The sequence below is a fragment of the Panthera onca genome, chromosome A3 (genome assembly GCF_046562875.1).
Source record: "Panthera onca isolate mPanOnc1 chromosome A3, mPanOnc1 haplotype 2, whole genome shotgun sequence".
In the NCBI taxonomy this organism is placed as follows: Eukaryota; Metazoa; Chordata; class Mammalia; order Carnivora; family Felidae; genus Panthera; species Panthera onca.
Window position 1 is genome coordinate 38,455,735 of NC_138341.1, and position 22,150 is coordinate 38,477,884.

The 22,150-nt window shown below is 46.9% G+C and overlaps 1 protein-coding gene across 1 annotated transcript in view; it reads left to right on the forward strand.

Moving 5' to 3' along the window:
* Window positions 1-926: 926 nt before the first annotated feature.
* The window catches only part of LOC132692651 (immunoglobulin kappa light chain-like), an 82,339-nt gene continuing 61,115 nt past the window's right edge, over window positions 927-22,150 (forward strand). The window contains exons 1-2 of the mRNA XM_081795236.1: window positions 927-1,022; window positions 1,147-1,440. Coding sequence (XP_081651362.1) covers window positions 974-1,022; window positions 1,147-1,440 — 343 coding nt within the window. The 5' untranslated portion in view covers window positions 927-973. The remainder of the gene's footprint in view (window positions 1,023-1,146; window positions 1,441-22,150) is intronic.

Genomic DNA, 22,150 nt, shown 5'->3' on the forward strand with positions numbered 1-22,150 from the left:
AGCAAAATAAAGTATTGGATCTACACCAAAATAAAAAGCTTTATTACAGCAAGGGGAACCATCAACAAAACCAAAAGGCAACCTAATGAATGGAGAAAGGTATTTGCAAATGACTTATCCAACAAGAGGTTCATGTCCAAAATATATAAAGAACTCACACAACTCAAAACTAAAAAAAACAAACAGTCCAACCGACTCTGGATTTTTAATTATATAAGCCCTAGGAATGAGTTCTTAAAATTGGAAACAATTTAGCCAATATAGTTACAAATATTTTTGTACTCCCCTCCTCACGTTCTCTTCTTAGACCTCCAATTATATGCAAAATAGACTGCTTGAAGCTGTCACACAGTTCACTGATGCTCTGTTCATTTTACTTTTTTCCAAGTTCAGAAAGAGTTTTCTACAAACCCAGTAGATTCTTCACGTGTATATCAGTCACTGTGTGGTCACATGTGCAGGGGAACTCTGTAGATACTCTGGGTTCTGTCTCCGCGCTGACAACGGACCATCCCGAGGCCATCAGCAAATCAGATCAAAGAGAAAGATTGTCTGGCCTCGGTAATATCCCAACGTACCAGATGCAGAGCTTGTTAAATGGCTTGCAGTTTCTTAAAATGTGTCATTCTCAATCGAACCTATCTTAGATGGAGGGGAGGCAAAGAAAGCATATCATGAGCATTGAAGAGTACACAAGACACTTTCCTCAAAGGACAGTAGACTGATTCTATGCCATGGCCCCACAGAGAAACACGTTCTCTGCAGGCACGTGTGTGCCACCCTGGTCAGGCTCGGGCATCTGGCGGACAGGAGCCTGGGTTGTTACTGAGATTACCCAGCCCCGAAGCTGTGCCCAGCCTGTCCCTTCCTCTGCTGATTTGCATATTACTCAAGCACAGCCTAACTGAACACTGATTAATGGGCCGGTCACACCCTGTGCAGGACCCAGTCCCGGTCAGGACACAGCACGGACATGAAGGCCCCCGCTCAGCTCCTGGGCCTCCTGCTGCTCTGGCTCCCAGGTAAGGAAGGAGAACACTGGGAAATTACTCAGCCAGCGCGCCCCGTACTGCCTGGCCCGCCAGCCGCGTCCTCTTATGACACGATTCATCGTGTGGGTCTTTGTTTCTCTGTGCCCCATCTCAGGAGCCAGCTGCGAAATCCAGATGACCCAGTCTCCATCCTCACTGTCTGCATCTCCAGGAGACAGAGTCACCATCACCTGCCGGGCGAGTCAGAACGTTAACACGTGGTTAGCCTGGTATCAGCAGAAACCGGGGAAAGTTCCTAAGCTTCTGATCTATCGTGCATCCACGTTGCAAACTGGGGTCCCCCCGCGGTTCAGCGGCAGTGGGTCTGGGACAGATTTCACCCTCACCATCAGCAGCCTGGAGCCTGAAGACGCTGCCACTTACTACTGCCAGCAGCATAACAGCGGCATCCACAGTGATTTAACGAGAGACAAAAACCTCTATAACCTTCAGTGATTATCTCATTATACCAGGTGCTTCTTTATCAGCAGCTGCTGTGGTGCTCAGCTCAGCATGTCTGTTCTGTTCGGAAATCCTGAGGTTCTGAAAAGCAAGTCCATGACAAGATTTGAACTCTGATCCCTGGCTGTGCCTCAGCCTTCGCTGCACAACTAGGTTCAAACACAATTTCGCCACTAAGGGCGTCAGATCCGATTCATATGAATGGACGCCTCCGATGGTCCCGGCCGGCGTGAGAAGACACCCACATCTGCAACAAACAGACACAGGCAGGGAAGAGTGGAAACCAATGTAATTCGCAGATGGCAGGATTGTATGCAGAGAAAATTCCAAATATTTTACAAAGAAGCTACTAGAAATAATAGGAGAAATAGGTCATCATTGGATTCAAATCAACATGCAAAAGTCAGTTTGATTTCTATGCAACTGAAAGAAATACTTAAAAATTAAACTTAGAAAGCGCATGAGTTCCAAGTGCCTCAAAAGCGTCCAGTATTTAGGAAAAATAACAAAATACACTCCAAGTTCCAGAATATCCTTTAAACACACACACACACACACACACACACACACAATCTACATAAATGGAAGGCTGTATTATCCCCAAGGATTGAAAGTCTCCATATTGTGAATATGTCAATTCTATCTTCCCTTTCTGTCCATGTCTGTGTAGAAGCTGGAACGTTCACCCCTCACAAGTCTCCAGCTCAAGCTAGGGTGCTTCTAGTGCCTATAATCCCACTCCCTAGCGTTTATAAATGCTCCATATGCTGTCCTGTGGAAACCAGCCTGGACCTGCTCGTGCACATCCTGCTGTCTCCAGGAGTCCCTCGTAGGGATAATAAACACCCTCTCGACTTCTCTTGGTAGGTGGCATATCGTCAGCCTCAAAAAATGCCTATTAATTGGAAAAGGAGTACTTCCCACCTCCACGGAAAAACGTTAAAACATAAATATTGAAAGATATAAGGAAAGAAGGAAAGCCCATAGAGTCGAGCCCCACTTTTCTCTTTTCCGGCGAGAATCTGAGATAAAGGACAGGCCAAGAGGCCTCAGAGCTGAGCAAAGCCTTCAGCCATCTTACACAGCCATAGATAAAAATTAATCTCGGGGCACCCGGGTGGCACAGTTGGTTACGTGTCTGACTCTTGATCTTGGTTCAGGTCATGATGTCACAGTCTGTGAGTCGAGCCCCACATCGGGCTCTGCGCTGATGGTGAGGAGACCAGTTGGGATTCTGTCTCTCCTTCTATCTGCCCCTCGCCCACTTGTGCGCGCTCTCTCTCTCCCTGTCTGTCTCCAAATAAACTTAAAAAAATTTTTTTTAATTAATCTTCAAGGACTATAAAGAAGGAGGGATTCTGACAAATTTCAAGGACTTCAGTTGGAATACTGGCAGGCCCACCCCCTAGGAGGAGGGAGGAACCGGCCAATGTATGACCCATGCTGGAGCCCAGACTCAAAGCACAATGCAATCCTTGACTGGATGAGGGTGACATACCCTAGCGTTTCAGGCTGCCAGACTCAAATGTAATCTCTTTCTGGATGAAAAAAATCATTCCAGAACCGAAAATCGCCACTAAACTGTTTCACGGCCACTATGTGTGTAAATCGACAAAAGGATTAAGTCCACACAACACAGTATGGTTTTCAGTCAACAATTCTAAGCCAACAAAATCAAGGAGAGAAAAAAACAGGCAACAGAAACAGACCCCTCCTTTTGCAGATATTAGGTAATAGGATGTAACATGCGTAATGCAGGAGGTGACAAGATTGAGAGTTAGAAAGCCCGAAACTATTATAAGTAACCGTCAAGACGACCCAGGTCAAGGTTCTCCCTTCCTGCACACATGACAAAGTGTAAAACCTGGTTCTCCCCAGGCCAGGGGTCATGGCTTTGGAGACCTGCAGATCACACTCACATATTTTTTAATGTTGTTCGATTATTGAGAGAGAGAGAACACAAGATGGAGAGGGGCAGAGAGAGAGAGAGAGAGAGGGAATCCCAAGCTGGCTCTGCACTGCCAGCACAGAGCCCAATGCGGGGCTTGAACTCACGAACCGTGAGATCACGACCTAGCTGAAACCAAGAGTCGGACACTTGACCAACCGGCTGAGCCACCCAGGCGCCCCGAGATTCACGTTTTTAAAAAAATGTTTATTTATTTATTGAGAGAAAGTGACAGAAAGAGAGAGCACATGAGAGGGGGAGGGGCAGAGAGAGGGAGAGAGAGAATCCCAAGCAGGTTCCACACTGCCAGCCCAGAGCCTCACGCAGGACTCGAACTCACGGAACTGTTGAGATCATGACCTGTGCAGAAACCAAGAGTTGGACGCTTCACAGACTGAGCCACTCAGGTGCTCCTGGTACATCATTTCTTTCTTTCAGAACTATTTTTTCCTATTTGCATTTCCATGGTAAGTTTCTTCCCTTTTCCAGTTTCCCATGGGTGGCTGTGCTGAATCAGGCTCTATCCCTCTTGTCGGTGGCAGTGGGAGGGCATGTCTCCATCTCCTACAGGGCCAGTCTCAGTCCCATCCATGGCACCGGTTCCAGCAGAAGCCACACCGATCTCTGGAACCACTGACGCAGAGGGTGTCCCCAGGGCCCCCCGGGGGCCCAGCCTAGGTCAGTGCCAGTGGGTCAGGGACAGATTGCACACACATAATAGGCAGCATGGAGCGTGGGGACACCACGCACACTTGTGCACACAGAACCCTCACTACGACCCTGCGCAGCGTGACGACCCTAAACACACCCTCCCGCGTGGGGGCGGCGGTTCTGCTCAACCCAACAGCTGCCTCCTCCAGGGATCAGTCAGGGCAGCTGCTCCTCTCAGAGGAAAACCAAGCTGGGGGGGGGAGGTGACAACGGTGGGGGGCCCTCGCAGGAGGGCAGTGAGGCAGAAATATGGGTTTAACGCTAGCTAATAGCACAGGATTCGTGTTAATTTTCAGGTTTGGTAAGTAGGCTGTGGTTATGCAAGGTGATACGTTAGGGGAAGCCGGGGCGGGAGTATATAGGAACTCTCTTTTGTGTGAAATTTTGGGTGAGTCTAAATTATTCCGAAGTAAATGATGGCATAGAAATAAAAATAACTCAAAGTCAGGAGAGGGCATAGTCTTACTGAAGAATTCCGCAAGCCCCATTCTGTTTTTCCTTCAGTCTCCGGTTGTAATTCCAGCGGCTGCTGGTGATGCCCGGCTCCCAACATCTGCAGGGTGTTCACTTATTGGAGCAATCTTGAAATACATAGAAGGTGATCAAACTTGCTAGTGCCTACTTCTGAGAATAAAACTCCAAGTGACCAGAGTTCAGTGTTTGCTTAGAATTCCATTTCTTTTTGTGGCACCTGGGTGGCTCAGTCGTTTAATCATCCGACTGTTGATTTCAGCTCAGGCCATGGTCTCACACAGTTCATGAGATCGAGCCTCGAACTGGGCTCTGCACGGACAGCATGGAGCCTGCTTAGGATTCTCTCTCTCTCTTGCTTTCTTCCCCTCCCCTGTTCTCTTTCTCTCTCTCTCTCAAAAAATAATACACATTAAAATAATTCTTTAAATTAACATGAAAAAAGCTTAAGGTTCACCAAATATGTATGGAATTCAGCCTTATTTAGAAGTATAAAGGTGACTGGGAAAGTTCTAGAGAACTACAAAACTGGTCGAGGAAAAGAAGGAAACGTTTAACACAAGTTACTATTTTTTTAAATATGTATTTATTTTTGGGGGGTGAGTGCAGGTGGGGAGGGGCAGAGGGAAGGGGACAGAGGATCTGAAGCAGGTTCAGTGGCTCGAACTCATGAACCTTGACATCATGACCCGAGCTGAAGTCGGGCGCTCAACTGACTGAGCCACCCAGGTTCCCCAGTGTGTGCCTGTACTCTTTAGGCAGCATCGATTTTATCTCTCAATTTCCCTTCAAACACAGACATGTTATATTACTTTGCTCACGTGGGAGTGCCCCCCCACCCCCACTGCCTCCTCCCAGCTGCTGTGCCCACAGGAGATTTGCATATCGTTCCCTAAGGGAGGGCTAACGTACACAGTCTCAGATAAAACCTTTGCACCTGACATAAAAGATCAGCTCTAATCTTGCTTTGATTGATCAGGACTCACCAGTTCAGCTTCTCAAAATGAGGTTCCCTGCTCAGCTGCTGGGGCTGCTGATGCTCTGGATCCCAGGTGAGGGCAGAGGGGGGATGAGAAAGGAGAGCGGGGTGTGGAGGGAGAGATCTGGGGGCGCTACTGCTCCCCACGTGTGTTCTGTCCACGGGTGGGACTGCCCTCCAGCAGGGGAATTTAATTTGGGGGCCTGGGAAATCAAGAAGAAACTGAAAGGAACAAAGAGCAGTGCTTTAGTGAGATGCTGGAAAAGAAGAGGCCACTTTGTGCCTGCAATTCTTTGGAAACTGGATACATTTAGAGGATGAATCAAATCACCAAAAGTGATTTAGCCTTAAATACAAAAACATTTTAAATCATAAAAATGGCTTCTAAGGTTTCTGCATAACGTTGTGCTTCTCTCTCATTATTTTAGGATCCAGTGGGGATGTCGTGATGACGCAGAGCCCTCTGTCCCTGCCCATCACCCCTGGAGAGCCGGCCTCAATCTCCTGCAGGGCCAGTCAGAGCCTCCTGCACAGTAATGGAAACACCTATTTAAGTTGGTACCTGCAGAAGCCAGGCCAGTCTCCACGGCTCCTGACCTATAGGGTTTCCAACCAGGCCTCTGGGGTCCCAGACAGGTTCAGTGGCAGCGGGTCAGGGACAGATTTCACCCTGAGAATCAGCAGGGTGGAGGCTGACGACGTCGGAGTTTATTACTGCCTGCAAGGTACACACAGACCTCCCACAATGGTTCAGCCCCAAACACAAACCTCCCTGCCTGTCACTGCCCAGCTGCCCACATGTGCTGTTTGTCTGGGGAGCAGGCAGAGCAGATTCTGAGCGTGTGCAAGAAGATGCTAGAGAACTCAGGGGACTAGGTTGCAGCTGAGGGCTCTGGGCCACAAGGGCCTCGGCTGCAGCTCAGGCACCCCACACCGAGGCCCTGGAAACGGCATGTCCTTGCTGGGTGGAGGCAGCAGGGGCGTGGAGGGGCCCGAGAGCCTTTGGAGCCAGCAGTCATGAGAAAAAGGGAGAGGTGACTGAAAACTCATCGCAATTTGCCCTGCCTGGCCTACGGGTGTCAACTCAGTCCGCATGACAGGCAGACAAGTGGGTCAGATTTGTGGAACACAAGTTAAATACACGTTGGAGTTCAGCAATTTGGGTCTATCTTTAAGAAGATCAGATCTGGTAATATTATGAAATTGATATTTACCCACTTTCCTATTTCTCCTCTTAGTACTTATGTTCCCACTCCATTGACATGTTTAAGGGAACATGCTAAACAAGCTGGTGTCAGGTGGGATGAACCGAGAACAATCAGTAAAAGTGTTGGATTCTGAGTGTGCAAAGAATCTTCCGTAATTTCAGAGCAGGTATGATATTGTGAGAGGTGACTGATGTGTGACTTTTACAAATAATCAACACATTTAATGCTATAAATTAAGTGTGACAAAGTCCCTGTTTCTGGCAAACGACCAATTTTGGGTTTTTTCTTTGTTAAAATTTTTATTTTTTTTATTTTTAGAGAGAGGGTGCACGCAAGTAAGGGAGAGGGGCAGAGGGAGAGAGAGAATCTTAAGCAGGTCCCATGCCCAGCTCAGAGCCTGATGCAAGGCTTGATCCTATGACCCTGGGGTCATGAACTGGGCCAAAGTCAAGAGTCAGAACCAACTGAGTCAACAGGCACCCCACAATCCACCAATTTCGATACACTGTTTTCTTTAGTTTTAAAACAATATCTAATTTCTCTTTTCATTTCTTGTTGGGCCCAAGTTTCACTTGCTGGGTATACTTTCTAGTGAGAGCAGATACTTAGGAAAGATGACCAACTTCAATCACAGGTGCCTCAGGGCCTAGGAATCCACTCCAGGGACCTGCGTTGGGAAGGTCCTTCTGCTGGATGGCTTGACCTCAGTACTCATGCAAATAGAAAGTCTCCCTCTAAATCAGAGACAAGTCCCTTTTGGGCCGATCAGGGAACAGGCTCTGTATATCTCTCATGGTGGCCAAAGCAGTGTGGGTTTGGAATATCTGAGCTGACAAAGTCTATAGGTCATCAAAGTCTATAGGTCATCTGAGCTGACAAAGTCTATAGCTGACAAAGTCTATAGTCTATAGCCTGAGAGTATCACATTCTCCGTTCACAAACCCTGATTCTAAAAAAACAGATTCAGACTGTTTCACCAAACCTGTCTTCCCACCCACATCACACACTGTCTTCCCATTTTATGGAACCCAAACTAATATCGTCTGACAACAGAGACAAATCTACATTAAAATCCACCTGTGTAAGTCCTTCCTTATTCAGCTGATGATGGTCAAGTATAGAGAGACTCAAAGAACTGCTCTGTTCTCCACGAGGATGCCTTGCATCCCTTTACTTATCACGTGTGTGGACTCACGGTCAGTTTCGTTGACCAGGCCACAGCATGGCTGGTTATCAGGCAGGAGACATTCTTTTTTAGAACTAGGAATATTATGGTCTCTGTATATAGATATATAAGGACGTTTCAAAGCCTCTTTGTAACCAAGAAAGAATTCTTATAAGATTGAACGTTCTCAAAAATAGTAATTTGAACATATATGATGCATATCAATGCCCGGGTGAGTGCTTTGGGGGGACATCTTCCTCACTTGGGACACAGAGTTAACCCTGGAAGCCCCAGCTCATTTTCTTTGCCTCCTATTACTCTGGCTCCCCGGGGAGAGGAACATGGGATTATTCTGCATGTCAATGAAAAGTTTCTCGATGTTGTTGAGTCCTGTGTGCCTGTGCACAGTCAGCCCAATAATTAAAGCTCCACAGAGACCAACCATCCTAGCTCTGCTGGGAAGACAACAGTTAAGGTCTAGGTTACATGGACGACTTTTGTGTTTCATGGCCAACCTCGGCTACCGCCAGAGAAACCATGATGATGTAGTCCGCAGCCTCCCTTTCTCTGTCCCCAGGTGACAGGACAATCCTGACCTAGCCCTAGAGGCTAGTTTGGTACCAGCAGAAACGCGGGCAGACCTCCAGGCTCCTCATCTATGGGGCACCCCCCAAGGCCATAGGCACCCGAGGCCAGTTCAGGGCCGGTAGATCTGAACCGACTTGACTCTCGCCACGGGCAGCCCGGAAGCGGAGGATGCGCCGGTTTGCTACAGTCAGCCAGACCCCAGTGAGAACCACAGTGACCCCGTCTCTACCACAGCCCTTAGCAGCCTCATCTGCCTTCACACTCTTTCACCCCTAGTGAACAGCTGTTTCCTCCAGAGGCAGGGACATATATCTTCGGCAGTTTTCTCTGTTCCCTTTTTCACCCCAAAGAGGAGGTTGTGAGCGTTAGAACCATACTTCATTCAGGTCTTATTGAATTCCCTGGGCTTTCAGACTCTCTTTTGCTCCCCCTCACAAAATGTCAGATGTTAAAGAAACATGGAAAACGTCATGTTCACATCTACACTTTTTATCAGGAGGAAACTGAGGCTCGGGGAAGGTCATCAACATCCCAAGTTTGTGCAAACAGTTAATGGTGAATAGATTAAGGGGGAACCTCCTCTCTCAGATTCTCCAATTTCTCATAGTTTGACCTGAACAAATGATGGCCTCATCTGTGAATGTGCAGTCCCTGACAAAATGGTTCCAGAAATGTTCCCCAGGGGCCCTCAGGGGATATTTTCTCTCAATCACAGCAGTAAGGTCTGGAGCCTGAAAATCTATTGTTGGCCAAGTCCTTTCAAGGAGAAGTACACGTTTTCTTTGCCGAAGGCCCCTTAAAAGCAACTCTGAGAATCGTGTGGTTTCAGAGGAAGAGAGACGCAAGTCCCCTGCGCGTAGGGGAGGAGGTCCTGGCTTGTAAATCCACGTGGTGCATCTGCTTCCTTGTGTAAGTGAAGTGGATCTCCGAGAGGGAAGGTTCTCGGTGCTTTTACAAAGTGAGCATCCACCTGGTCCGGGGTATCACCTGTCTGTCCCTGTCCAGACGGGTTTAATTTGAACTTCTTAGGAAGGAAAGCTCCATGGACCAGTTATGTGAAGTGAATTTCCTTGGCGATAAGAATCTGTCAAGGAAACATTCCTGTAATTTGTATCAGAAAATCCCAACCCCACAGATCTGCCTCCTGTTTCCTTGGTAGTTGCCCAGCTAAGACCTTGCCTATCTGTTGAGTTCTCTTCAAACACCCCTGAACCCTCAAAACACTGGGAAAACGAGCATCCCAGTGTGTGACCTGGCATCTAATTATCCTCAGTATGAGTTTCCACAAAAGACAGGCACTGGTTCCATCCAGAGAAGAGAACCCACCGGCAGGCAGGGCAAAATAGATCTTTCTGTCAGAAACTGAAGGACACTCAGCTATTGATTCATTAGCACAGAAATTTATCCAGCACTCTAACTCATTCTGGGTTTAAAAGCCTCCTATGCTTTGAGGACCTAGAATTGGGGCTCATATTAAATAACTACACATTGAAGTCATCTTTTTAGTCACAAGAGGAACGCTGTTCTGTTACTGGAACGTTTAGCTGAAAGTCATGTCTGTATCTATGAATGTTAGAGCAGTTTTCAAAAAGTTACATATCACTTATCAAAGAGTAAGTGAAAATACTAGAAGCAAGAGATTTTATGTAAGGATTTGTTCAAGGCAAGGTGATAAGAGATATTATTTCGTCTCACAGCAAATGTGGATCTATCCCTGTGTACACTGAAGAGATATCATGAAGGGACCGTGAGGAAACGTGGAAAGAAATACCTCCCCTGATTTCCGGGGATGAGGAACTGCCTCACTGATTCTCTCCAGAAACAATTCTCCCATTGTTCGTCATTGATTCTTAAAGATTATTAATGAAAATTACTTAGGGTATTCATGAGTAAAGGCCCCATGGCCAGAGATACTCATTTCCCAAGTTGTCTTGAGTTTACATAAATTCTTTTTTTTTTTTTAATTTTTTTTAACGTTTATTTTTGAGACAGAGACAGAGCATGAACGGGGGAGGGTCAGAGAGAGAGGGAGACACAGAATCTGAAACAGGCTCCAGGCTCTGAGCTGTCAGCACAGAGCCCGACGTGGGGCTCGAACTCACGGACCGCGACATCATGACCTGAGCCGAAGTCAGACGCTTAACCGACTGAGCCACCCGGGCGCCCCAAGTTTACATAAATTCTTGAAGGACACTTTGCTGAGAACTGAACTCTAGTATGTGGCTTCTTTTTCTTGTCATTTTGAAGATGTCTCAGTCTCTGCTTCCCTCTGTGTTTGAGAAATTAACTGTCAGTCTTCTTGTTCCTTCGAAATGGGAGGATTTTCTTTCAGGTTTGTTAAGATTTTTTTCTATGTCATCAGGAAAGAGACTAAATAAAGAATGGTGTTCCTCATACAATAACATGTGCGTGCAGAGCAACGACAATCAACTTCAACGAATGCCAACAGCGTATGAACCTAATATGCGGTTGGTGAAAGAAGCTTCATTCGTGTGAAGTCCAAAAAAAAAGGAAACATTGAACCGTTTGTGAGACGTCCTTCGGGGGCAAAGCTGTAAAGCAAAATGAGGGAGTGATTATAGTGGAGGTCAGGGTGGTGGTGTATCAGGTGTTCGTTCCTTTTACTGCTAGTTGGCATGGCATTGAATAGACAGATCACATTTTGTTCATCCATTTATAGGTTGATGGACATTTGTGCTGTTTCTACTTTGGGGCTCTTATAAATAAGGCCTGTTTATCTAGCATCGACTGTAGAATACTTCACGATGGAGAACCAAATTTTAAATATCACATAGGATGCTGTCAGTACAAGTAACAGAGGGTTAGAGAAAGTGTGGGTCCCAGAGCGGACTGAGTCAATGACTTAAAGATCAAACAGTTTCGGGGCGCCTGGGTGGCTCAGTCGGTTGAGTGGCCGACTTCGGCTCAGGTCATGATCTCACAGCTCGTGGGTTCGAGCCCCGCGTCGGGCTCTGTGCTGACAGCTCAGGGCCTGGAGCCTGCTTCGGATTCTGTGTCTCCCTCCCTCTCTCGCCCTAACCCACTCGCATTCTGTGTCTGCCTCTCTCAAAAATAAATAAAGATCAAACAGTTTCCACGTCATTGCACTGCTGTCCTCAGCCTATTAATAACAGGCACCCTCGTGATGGGAAAGTGGCTGACGTGCCACTTTGTGTCCAAACCACAGGAGAAAAACACTGTCTGTTCACTGAAACGTCAGATACAATTTTTGAGTCTGTATTTAAGTCCTATGGAGCAACCCAGAACAACCACAGTAACTGCATATACTGCTTCTCTTCAGGCAGTAAAGGTTGGGGTTATGTCAGCTTGCCACAAATCCAGAGAAAAGGTAGAAGCTGAAAGCATAAGGTACTGAGATGTTTAATAATGAAGCCTGTCTATATGCTCAGTAAGCATTCGATCCTCCTTCCACACTCATGTATGCCTTGAGATCAGGGTAGTGAGAATGGGTGAGTCTTCATAACAGAGCCCCCGTGGCAGAGAGGAGACACAGCCCCAAGAGTCCAGAAGAATATGCAAGTATTTTCACACTGAAGAAACAGGAAATGCAGAGATGCCCTAGAGATCCTGGAACCTAAATCCAGACTCACTGTCAGATATCGAACTATGAAGTCACCTCCAGCCCTACCTGTGAGGTCTACGCAGCTTCTCTAAAACTCACATAGTCCCGCCCCTTCTCAGTGTGACCTTAAATGCTTTTGCAAGTCTTTAGCTGAGATCCAGTGAGATATTATTTTTCCGTTTCCATTTTCCCTTTTCCTGATAGCCTCTTGCCAGAAGAGAGAAGAGAAGCTGAGCGAAGGGCAGTCTTCTGAACTCACTGAGTAATGGTTTCTTGAGTTGGGCAGTGATGCAGGTGATGGGATGGTTACAGGGAACGCTGACGTGCCACATTCCAGGAGAGCATATCCTGCCGCGAAAGCACACTGGTCCCCTCTCCACAAGATGCAGCCGAAGCCATGAGCGGGCCAGTGATATAAATCTATCTGTGAGAACAACTCAGATTCAGGAGATACAAAAACTCTTGGGAAAGGTAGACAAGGGTCCATGGGAAGTCATTACAGCCTTCACAGAATGACTTCCTTGCCCAAGAGACATAGAAGAGGCTACTCAATCTTCCCTCGAGCCTTGCACGTTCTTCCACGATGAAGCCAGAAGACCTGCAACTCACACAGCTTAGGGAGAAACAGGGCTGAGCAGGGAGGAAGCAGCAGGTGCAGCAAAGCCTCCCTGACCCTCGGCCCCGGGAGAAGAGGTTTGTGTGCGAGACTGAAGCACTGTGGGAGGAGAGCTAGGATACTGCTGACAGTGGTAACCCGCCACGTCTTCAGCCCGGAGGTTGCTGATGGTGAGGGTGAAATCCGTCCCAGACCCACTGCCACTGAATCGGTCGGGGACTCCCGATGCCCAGGTGGAAGCCCAGGAAATGAGCCGTTTGGGAGCCTGTCCCAGTTTCTGCTGGTACCAGGCTGAGTAGTTCTGGTTGGAGCTGTATAGAAGGCTCTGGCTCCGACTTGCAGTTGATGGTGACGCTCTCTCTTGTAGACCTAGTCACGGAGCTGGGAGACTGGGTCATCACGATGTCCCCAGACACACCTGCAATCACAAATGGACAGTGGCCGTACACGGCATCACTAATATAGTAAAATATGTATTCGAAAAATGTACGTTTTCTTATTTCTCGTAGGAAATCAGACCGTTCTAATGAAATGTTTTATCCACGCCACGTGGGAAAGTCATCGGCCAATTTTATAAAGATCTTTCTCCTCTCGGCCTCTCACCTGAGACGCAGAGCACCGGGAAGAGGAGCAGTTGGGCTGTGGCGCCATCTTGCTGCTGGTCACCGGTCTGATGCACCCAGGCCCCATCCCCAGGAAACCCTATTAATAGAGCTCAGAGCAGCCAGCCTAGGGCGTCAGGAGCCTATGCAAAGCATCAGAGAGTATGAAAGGGTCTGCTCGGTGACTTGTGAAGCACAGAATGGAAAGAAAGAGACAAAATACCACGACCGGAGGGAATGTGACCGTCTGCCACAAGAGGTCCGGAAATCACCTCAAACTATGATTCGCAATGGTATCCAGCCAGATCCCCAAATGTAAATGCTCGTCAGCACCAACTGTTCTATTTCAAATCAGCTGAAGTCAGCCTAAAAACATAAATCACTCTTTGTAGTAAAATGTATGTTTCTGAGTATACAATTTTCAGAACCTAATGGAAACAATGTAAATACGATGTCAGGACATGGAATATACTCATGCTGTTGGATACAATGAAGATACAGGGCACACGTTTATGTCTCTGTCTCTGGCTCTCTTCCGAATTTTAAATACATATTTGAAGTTGCTTTTGGACAACTCAAAGGCGCCTCGGTTCATCCAAAGCAGACCTCTTATAGGTCCCTCTGCACAAACACCATCTCAGAAAATGTGTCACCACATACTTATGAATCACCCCTGTCGCTGCTCCGCAGGTCAACCAGTGTCTGAAACAACATCTCTGATCCTCCCCACCCCCCATTCACTGACTGACCTATGGGGTCATCGCTCCTCTGGGGGCGGTAGGGGAAATAGCTTCAGCTCCCAGTTCTGTGGGGCAGTTTTCATTTATTCAGACTCCAAATCAACAATACTTCCAGAATTACACGAGGAACAGCATCAGGAACTCTCCTGGGCATAGAGCAGTTAAAACAAATCAAACAGAACCTCCGACCTCCTAGCTCTCTCCTTTCAGTGGGAGGGACAGATAACAAAGAAACAGATACCGTGTTTGCTGCTGCCACTCCTACCCTATGAGGTCCCTGCCCTGGAGCAGTGTCATCACTCAGGGCGAATGGGGCAGTGGATGTCCAAGTCCATTTGGTGTAACCTCATCCTTCAGCATGAACAGAGTCAGAAGAAGAGAGGACGCGTCTGTGCAAGCTAACACTTTTGTTCTGGAAAAATAAAGTCAACTGTAGTCTCACATGTTGTCACGTATCTAAATCATCTCTTGATCACGGACAGTAGTCTTTCAATTCACCACTTCCCTACAGCCTGAAACTACCCCGGACACAGGCCAATGATGAAAATCAATACCCTAACACCGTATATAAAAATGAACTAGACCCAGTTTCATCAGAGCACTTGGTATGGTTAATACTCATTTCTAGCGAAGAGAACCACCTCTCATTTTATCTTTTTCCATTTTTTTCTTGAAACATGAACTTTATCTGCATAGAAGAGGTAAGCATTGATTCTTAATTTGCCTCAGATTATAGTGACTTGCCCTTTGAAGCGCTCACTGTTTCTTCCTATAATCCTTAACTCAGAGCATTGGGTAGAGATGGAAGAGTGGACATCTGTATTCTTTCCTCCAAGCCATCTAGCTTCTCTGCTCAAGACTCTCTGTTACTCTTTGGTAAACTTGGTTTGGGTAATGCTGATTCCAACCTGATTCCAAGGATGAAATCCAGGACAGTAGATTTTTCTTTCAGCAAGTTCTCCTCCTTGACTGCAGTGGTCTGTAGAAATCTGTCAAGAATGGTCATTACTGAAGCTTGACCGTCTGCAGAGAATCTCAGAATTCCCGATAGGATGTGAGGAATGAATACTGTATGTACAAGGAGCATACAACACCAGAATCCGTTGGCATCCATGCTAAAGCTTCCCTTAGTATGGAACTAGCACCATGGCAGTGATCGTGGAATGGTAGGAGGGAACTGGTAGTGACATAAATAAGTGACAGCGGGGCGCCTGGGTGGCGCAGTCGGTTAAGCGTCCGACTTCAGCCAGGTCACGATCTCACGGTCCGTGAGTTCGAGCCCCGCGTCAGGCTCTGGGCTGATGGCTCAGAGCCTGGAGCCTGTTTCCGATTCTGTGTCTCTCTCTCTCTCTGTCCCTCCCCCGTTCATGCTCTGTCTCTCTCTGTCCCCCAAAAAAATAAATAAACGTTGAAAAAAAAAAAATTAAAAAAAAAAAAAATAAAATAAGTGACAGGATCAAACCTTTCCTGAAGCCTTCCACTCTGGACTTTTCATTAGCTTAAGTGCCCAGATTCCCTTTACTATTTAATACAGTGCAATTTGAGGTTCCTGCTAATTGCAACTGAAAATTTGCCAAAAGATTTTGTACTCGGGACCAACCTAATAAGGTAATGAAATTGGAAATATCTCCATTTTATTTTTTGGCCTGCAAAGTGTCACCCCCAGAAAATATGAAAGAAGCATTGTTTCCAATGGTCTGTTCCTAACCTGGAAAACCATGAAAAATGCAAGCCAATATGGTGATATCAGCCTTTTCCAGGGAAAAGATCATTATTTTCTTTAGATTGTCAAAACTTGTTTTTTAAGCCATTAACAATCCTTTACTTAAAGTATAAATTCAGTTATTTTTATCGTAGTTACAATCCTGAAAGAGAGCATGATCTCCTTCAGGAATGAGCACAGCACATGGGAAGGATCGGACCATATACACACGTGCGCTCACCTGCACACACGCATATCTACACGTTGTCATCAAATAATCATAGCCAACTTGATAGCAGGTATGGTTTATCCACTAGCTGTATATGTTCACATACATTCCATGAACTATTCCTCATCATAAATTATACCATCTTTAAATCAGTAATCAAAAACCTCCAAATAAACAAAAGTCCAGGACCAGACAGAGTCACTGGTAAATTCTACCAAACATTCAAAGATTTAAGATCTGTTCTTCTTAAGGCGCCTGGGTGGCTCAGTCAGTTAAGTGTCTGAATTTGGTTCAGGTCATGACCTCATGGTTTGTGAGTTCGAGCCCCGTGTCAGGCTCTGTGCTGAGAGACTGGTGCCTGCTTCAGATTCTGTGTCTCCCTCTCTCTCTCTGCCCCTCCTCTGCTCATGCTCTGTCTCTGTATCTCTCTCAAAAATAAACATTTAATAAAATTTATCTATTCTCCAAATTCCAAAAAGTTGAAGAGGAAAAATGCTTCAAATTTGTTTTATGAAGCCAGCATCTCCCTGATACCAAAACCAGACAAGGATGCCACAAGAAAAAAGAAATTACATGCCAATATCCTGGACGAACATAGATACAAAAAGTCTCCACAAAATAATAGCAAACCAGATTCAACAATACATTAAAATGATCATACACCACGATCAGGTAGGACTATTCCAGGGATGCGAGGATGGCTCACCAGCCATCAATCAATCAATATGTTGTATCACATTAACAAAATTAAGAGTAAAAACATAGGATTGTCTCAATAGATGCAAAAAGAGCATTTGATAAAATTCAGTACCCATTGATCAAAAAGACAAGAAATAACAAGCGTTAGAGAGGGAGGTGGAGAATGTAAATTGGTGGGAATGTAAATAGGTGCAGCCACTATGGAAAACAGTATGGAGTTTCCTCAAAAACTTAAAAATAGAACTACCATATGACCCAGCTATTCCATTTCTGGGTATTTATCTGAAGAAAACAAAAACAGTAATTCAAAAAGATATATGCATCACCATGTCCGTTGCCACCTTATTTAAAACAGCCAAGCTATGGAAACAACCTAAGCGTCCATGGATGGATAAATGGATAAAGGAGATGTGATACACACACATACACACACAATGAAATACTACTCAGCCACGAAAGGGAAGGAAATCTTGCCATTTGTGACAACGTGGATGAAACTTGACGGTAATATGCCAAGCGAAATAAGCAAGACAAAGACATTCCTGTATAATAATCACTTATTGATGTGGAATCTAAAAAAGTCAAGTACGTAGAAACAGAGAGTAGATTTGTGGTGGCCAGGGGCTGGCTGGTGAGATAAATGGGGAAGTTTAAGTGCTGATCAAAAAGTACAAACTTCCATATATAAAATAAATAATTTCTGAGGATCTAATGTACAGCATGGTGACTGTAGTTAATAGTATTGTATTGTAAAAAAAAAAATAGTATTGTATTGTACTTGAAGGTTACAAGAGGCTAACTGAACATGTTCTCACCACATGCACACACGCACACACACACACACACACACACAAAATTAAAAGGAAAATTATGTGAGGAGATGGTCGCATTAACTATCCTTATTGTGATGATCATTTCACAATGTAAACGTATATCAAATTATCACATTTGGTAAAACTTAAACTTACACAATGTTGTATGTCAATTAAATCCAGAAAAAAAAAAAAAATGCCGCATCATTTCCTCCTGGCCTCTATGGTTTCTGAATTGAATTCCTGTCTTTCAACTGGTTTTCTCCTATGGCTAAGCGCGATCTCACTCCTTCCGACTTTCAGATTTTTTTCTTTTCCTTTGGTGCTCAGAAATTAAAATGTGATTTGTCTTTACATAGATTTCTTCAGGTTTATCTTGCCGAGGGTTCGCCAAATGTGGAAACCTTTCAGCGATTTTTGTTCAAAATATTTTTCATCTCCATCCTCTCTCCCCCCTCCTTCTGGGATTCCAGTGGCACAAATGTTAGATCTTCCGTTTGGTCCCGTGTATCCCAGAGACTCTGTTCTTGTCTTGTCTCTTCTTTTCTTTTTGGCTTAGTTTCTCCTTTTCGTTTAGACCGGGTAGTTTCTTGTCTCTGATCTTTCCTCCTTTATCATTCCAGCCTTCTCCTTCCAGGCCCTTACTGGCCACCACCCAGTAGTGCGTGCACGTCCTTGAGGCCACTTCTCCAGCCCCATTGCGTCGACGACTCTTCACACTCTTTGAGTATCTACTATGTCAGCATCTTACTTCACACTCTGTGGTTACGGCTCCAGTATGGAAACTGTCCGATTTTACTTACACCAACGTATGATGCCAACCCGGACGGAGCCTGGAGTTCTTTCTCTGGCGTCAGCCGGTTGGGAAGCCCTGCGTCTTTGACCCGATATTTTAAGAAACAAAGACAGGAAGGTTATTATAATGCAGTAAGTAGTTTTTACTATACGTACAGAAACGGAACACACAGCAGGGTCCCAAGGTGACACGGCAGCACGGAGGTGAGAGGGGTGGGCAGAGAGAGGAACCGTAGGCCGTGTACTTTACTGTGTATTTCGTGAGAAGAAATAGGGACACAAAGTAAGCAAGCCACTTAGGCCTAAGATTGGACAGTTTGAAAGTTGCAGCAGGCTGCACACCACAGGGGTGTCCCCTGCAGCTGGGTACCTGGGGTGATTAGGGCAGGGGCCACCTCACAGACCGCAGGTCTGACTGAAAGGAGGCACGGGAGGATGTGGGGATTGTCCGGCCTGCGTATCAAAGGTGTGTGCTCAGGCAAGACTTTTACTGTTTGGGGGAATGCGCTAACCTGGGGAGAGGCGGTTCCTTCATGGCCGAGGCATCAAGAATGCAGAAATACGAACATACATTTGATATAAACCCCCGTGAGGCTAAAACCATGAGCTTAGGCAGAGGTGTTGGGGCAAGAGTGGCAAGTATTGTAGAGAGGTGAAACTCCTGTCCTGTGAGTTGAGTGTGTCCAGTGAACCGGCTTGGGTCCAAAACTAAAGACAGTGCTGTCGCCTTCCTGGGACTGACTGCTGCTGAGCTCCACCCAATCTTACCATTTGGGGTCTCTGACATTTCCAGTTTATGCTGGGCAGCTGAGACACACGGTCACTTGATGAACCACGGACATGTCCACCGGGGCCCGTGCCATTCTGGGAACTGCTTTGTGAACAGTGAAGAGTTGATTTTGCGAAGGGCCAAGTCCTGCTGTAGAACCCTTGACGTCTATGCTACGGCTCTTTGTCTGGGCCGGCCAGAGCGTCCACACAGTGTCCTCATCTAACACAGATGCACGTGCCACCAGGCGATGGGCCCAAATGCTAGAGCCACCTGCATCGTGACCTAAACCTGACAGAGGTTCCCTCCCGGCTCTGCGCCCACTCTAACCTGGTGACCTCAAAGTTGGCTGACACGCGGAACGGTGTAGTTTCCCCAACGTGTTGCTTCAACACTCCAGAGATGCCTACAAAATATTGTGCTTCCTTCTCAGTGGCCGGAGGTACAAGATGCGATTTCTATTCCTTTACCTTGAAGAGGATGTGCCTGCCACGCTCGGACATCTGGACCCCTGACACAGCCACCAGCGAGGCGGGCCCAGGGGTTTTTGTAGGATCTGTACCCCACTGTCGGAGCACATGTGTTTTTGCAGGATATCTACGTCCTCGCCGTTTCTTGCCCATCGGGTCTAATGACCATGAGTGCGGTACGGTGGGACGCTTCATGTTGTGTTCACACAGTGCACTGTGACAGAGAGCAGAGAGTTCACATAGCCCCGGGCCAGGACTCAGGATGTGACCTGCTGCTCACCGCGGATGCATGGAGACTCCAACAGAGGACTGCGTTAGATGAGGTGTCATTACCCTGCTGGGGGATCTTGCATTTGGTCCAGCATGGGGTAAGCTCTTTCAAAACCCCCACAGGCCAGAAGAGGGAGCCTTGATCCAGCCAGAGAAGGGCAAGGGCTTCTGCGGACCCAACATAACTTTTGAGCCTTTGAACAATACCAAAGGCCCGTAATTTGCATATACTCTTCCCCTTAGATCTGAAGTGTTTCTGCTTCTCAGGAGCTTATAAGAGAGAGAGAGAGTCTCTCTCTGGGTAAGTGGCCCGAGCAAAGTAGACCCAGCGAAAACAGCAAGATGGTGTCTCCATCACAGCTTCTTGGGCTTCTGCTCCTCTGGGTTCCAGGTGAGAATATTCGGACCGAGGTAAAAGTGGGGGGATTATTTTCAATCACCGATTTTCTTTCTTCCTGAGACTCTTTCGACAACGAATGTGGCGTACTGACTAAGTCTGAAAAATTTTTAAGTAAACAGTATTCTTTCTCCTCCCTAACTAGAGAATGTGGGCTTCTAGGCTCTGCTAATGTTTTTCATGTGTGGTTTCAGCCTCCAGTGGTGAGGTTGTGCTGACCCAGTCCCCAGCCTTCCTGTCCAGGACTCTAAAAGAAAAAGCCACCATCACCTGCCGAGCCAATCAGGGCATCAGCACCAACTTGCACTGGTATCAGCAGAAACCAAATCAGGCTCCGAAGCTCCTCGTGAAGTATGCTTCCCAGTCCATCTCGGGAGTGCCGTCGCGGTTCAGCGGCAGTGGGTCTGGGACAGATTTCACCCTCACCATCAGCAGCCTGGAGCCTGAAGACGCTGCCACTTACTACTGCCAGCAAAGTAACAATCTCCCTCGCACAGTGTTACAGACCAGAACATAAACCACCAGGGACGCAGATGTGAGAGGCCGGGCTGCCCCCGCGGCTCCTCCTGTGCCTGCATCTGCTCAGAGAGTTTGTCAGACGCAGCCCCACTCTGGGGGGGTCACTGGGAGGTTTGGGAGAAGGGCAGGGAGGCGCCTCGGCCCCCTGACTGCCCTTCCCCCTCCTCAGTCCAGCGGCACAGACACGACAATGTCTCTTCCGATGTAATCCAGACGGAGATGTGGGCAATGGCATCCATCAGGGTTCACACAGCAAAAGAGAAGCCACTCTAGATATTCCAAGCAGGAATTGCTTAATATAGGGAAGTAATATCTAAACTTCACTCTTTCAAAGGCCTGGGTATATAATAATAAGGGAAGCAGATACTAAAAACAGGTGATTCCTCCGTGGTCCCCCATAAGCCAGAGAACATATGCCACTGCCTTATACACTGTATAAGGTGTAAGAGGCTGCCTAACTACGTGGTCCTCAGGACTGTCTAGGAAGGCCAGGGATGGGGGTGCTGATGCTGTAGTCTCTACAGCACCCCCCAGGTGATTCTCCGACCCTCCCTTGTCCTCGCCTCTGCCTACAGGTGCTGATGGACGGTCCTGAATCCTCCTCTGCTGACGTCCATCTAAGGTAGGGCCCCTCCGCGAGCAGCCCCGTAGGAAACCACGGAGGGAAGGGGCTGGCTCTGGGAAACGTGCTTCCGGAAGTGATGGTGGTGATGGGGGGCAGGGGTTGGGTGGTGACAGCAGACAGCCTGGATGGCCACCATTGTCACATCTCTCAGCATTCTCCCAGTCAGGGGAAGGCCCCAGATACATTGGGACATGCTTCTAGCTACCATCAGCAGGTGTGAATTCATAACAAGAAAATTTTGTCAAGCGGCCCAGAAAACAGAGAAAAGAGGAAATCGCATCACATGGTAGAAGAATAATTTGACACACCGTGAAAGACTTGATTAAAAAGCAAACTAAATGTGGATGAAGCACTGTGTTTCCTTAATATGAAAATATCTCCTTGCTCAAAATTTTCCAGAAGCCAGAGCATCATGGACACCCCTGGAAGCCGTTACAGATGCAAACTAGCAGGCTCTGGCTGACACTACTTACATGGAGCTTCATCTATCAAGATACAGGAGATGTGTATAAGGTGTAAGATGCCCCGCTTTAGAGCACATTTACTTCCGCTAAGCAGTCTTTTCTATTTTCATTTATGAAGTTTCTGTTTAAAAGCACATGTTAGGGGTGCCTGGGTGGCTCAGAAGGTTGGGCGTCCGACTTCGGCTCAGGTCATGATCTTGCGGTCCGTGAGTTCGAGCCCCGCGTCGGGCTCTGTGCTGACAGCTCAGAGCCTGGAGCCTGTTTCAGATTCTGTGTCTCCCTCTCTCTCTGACCT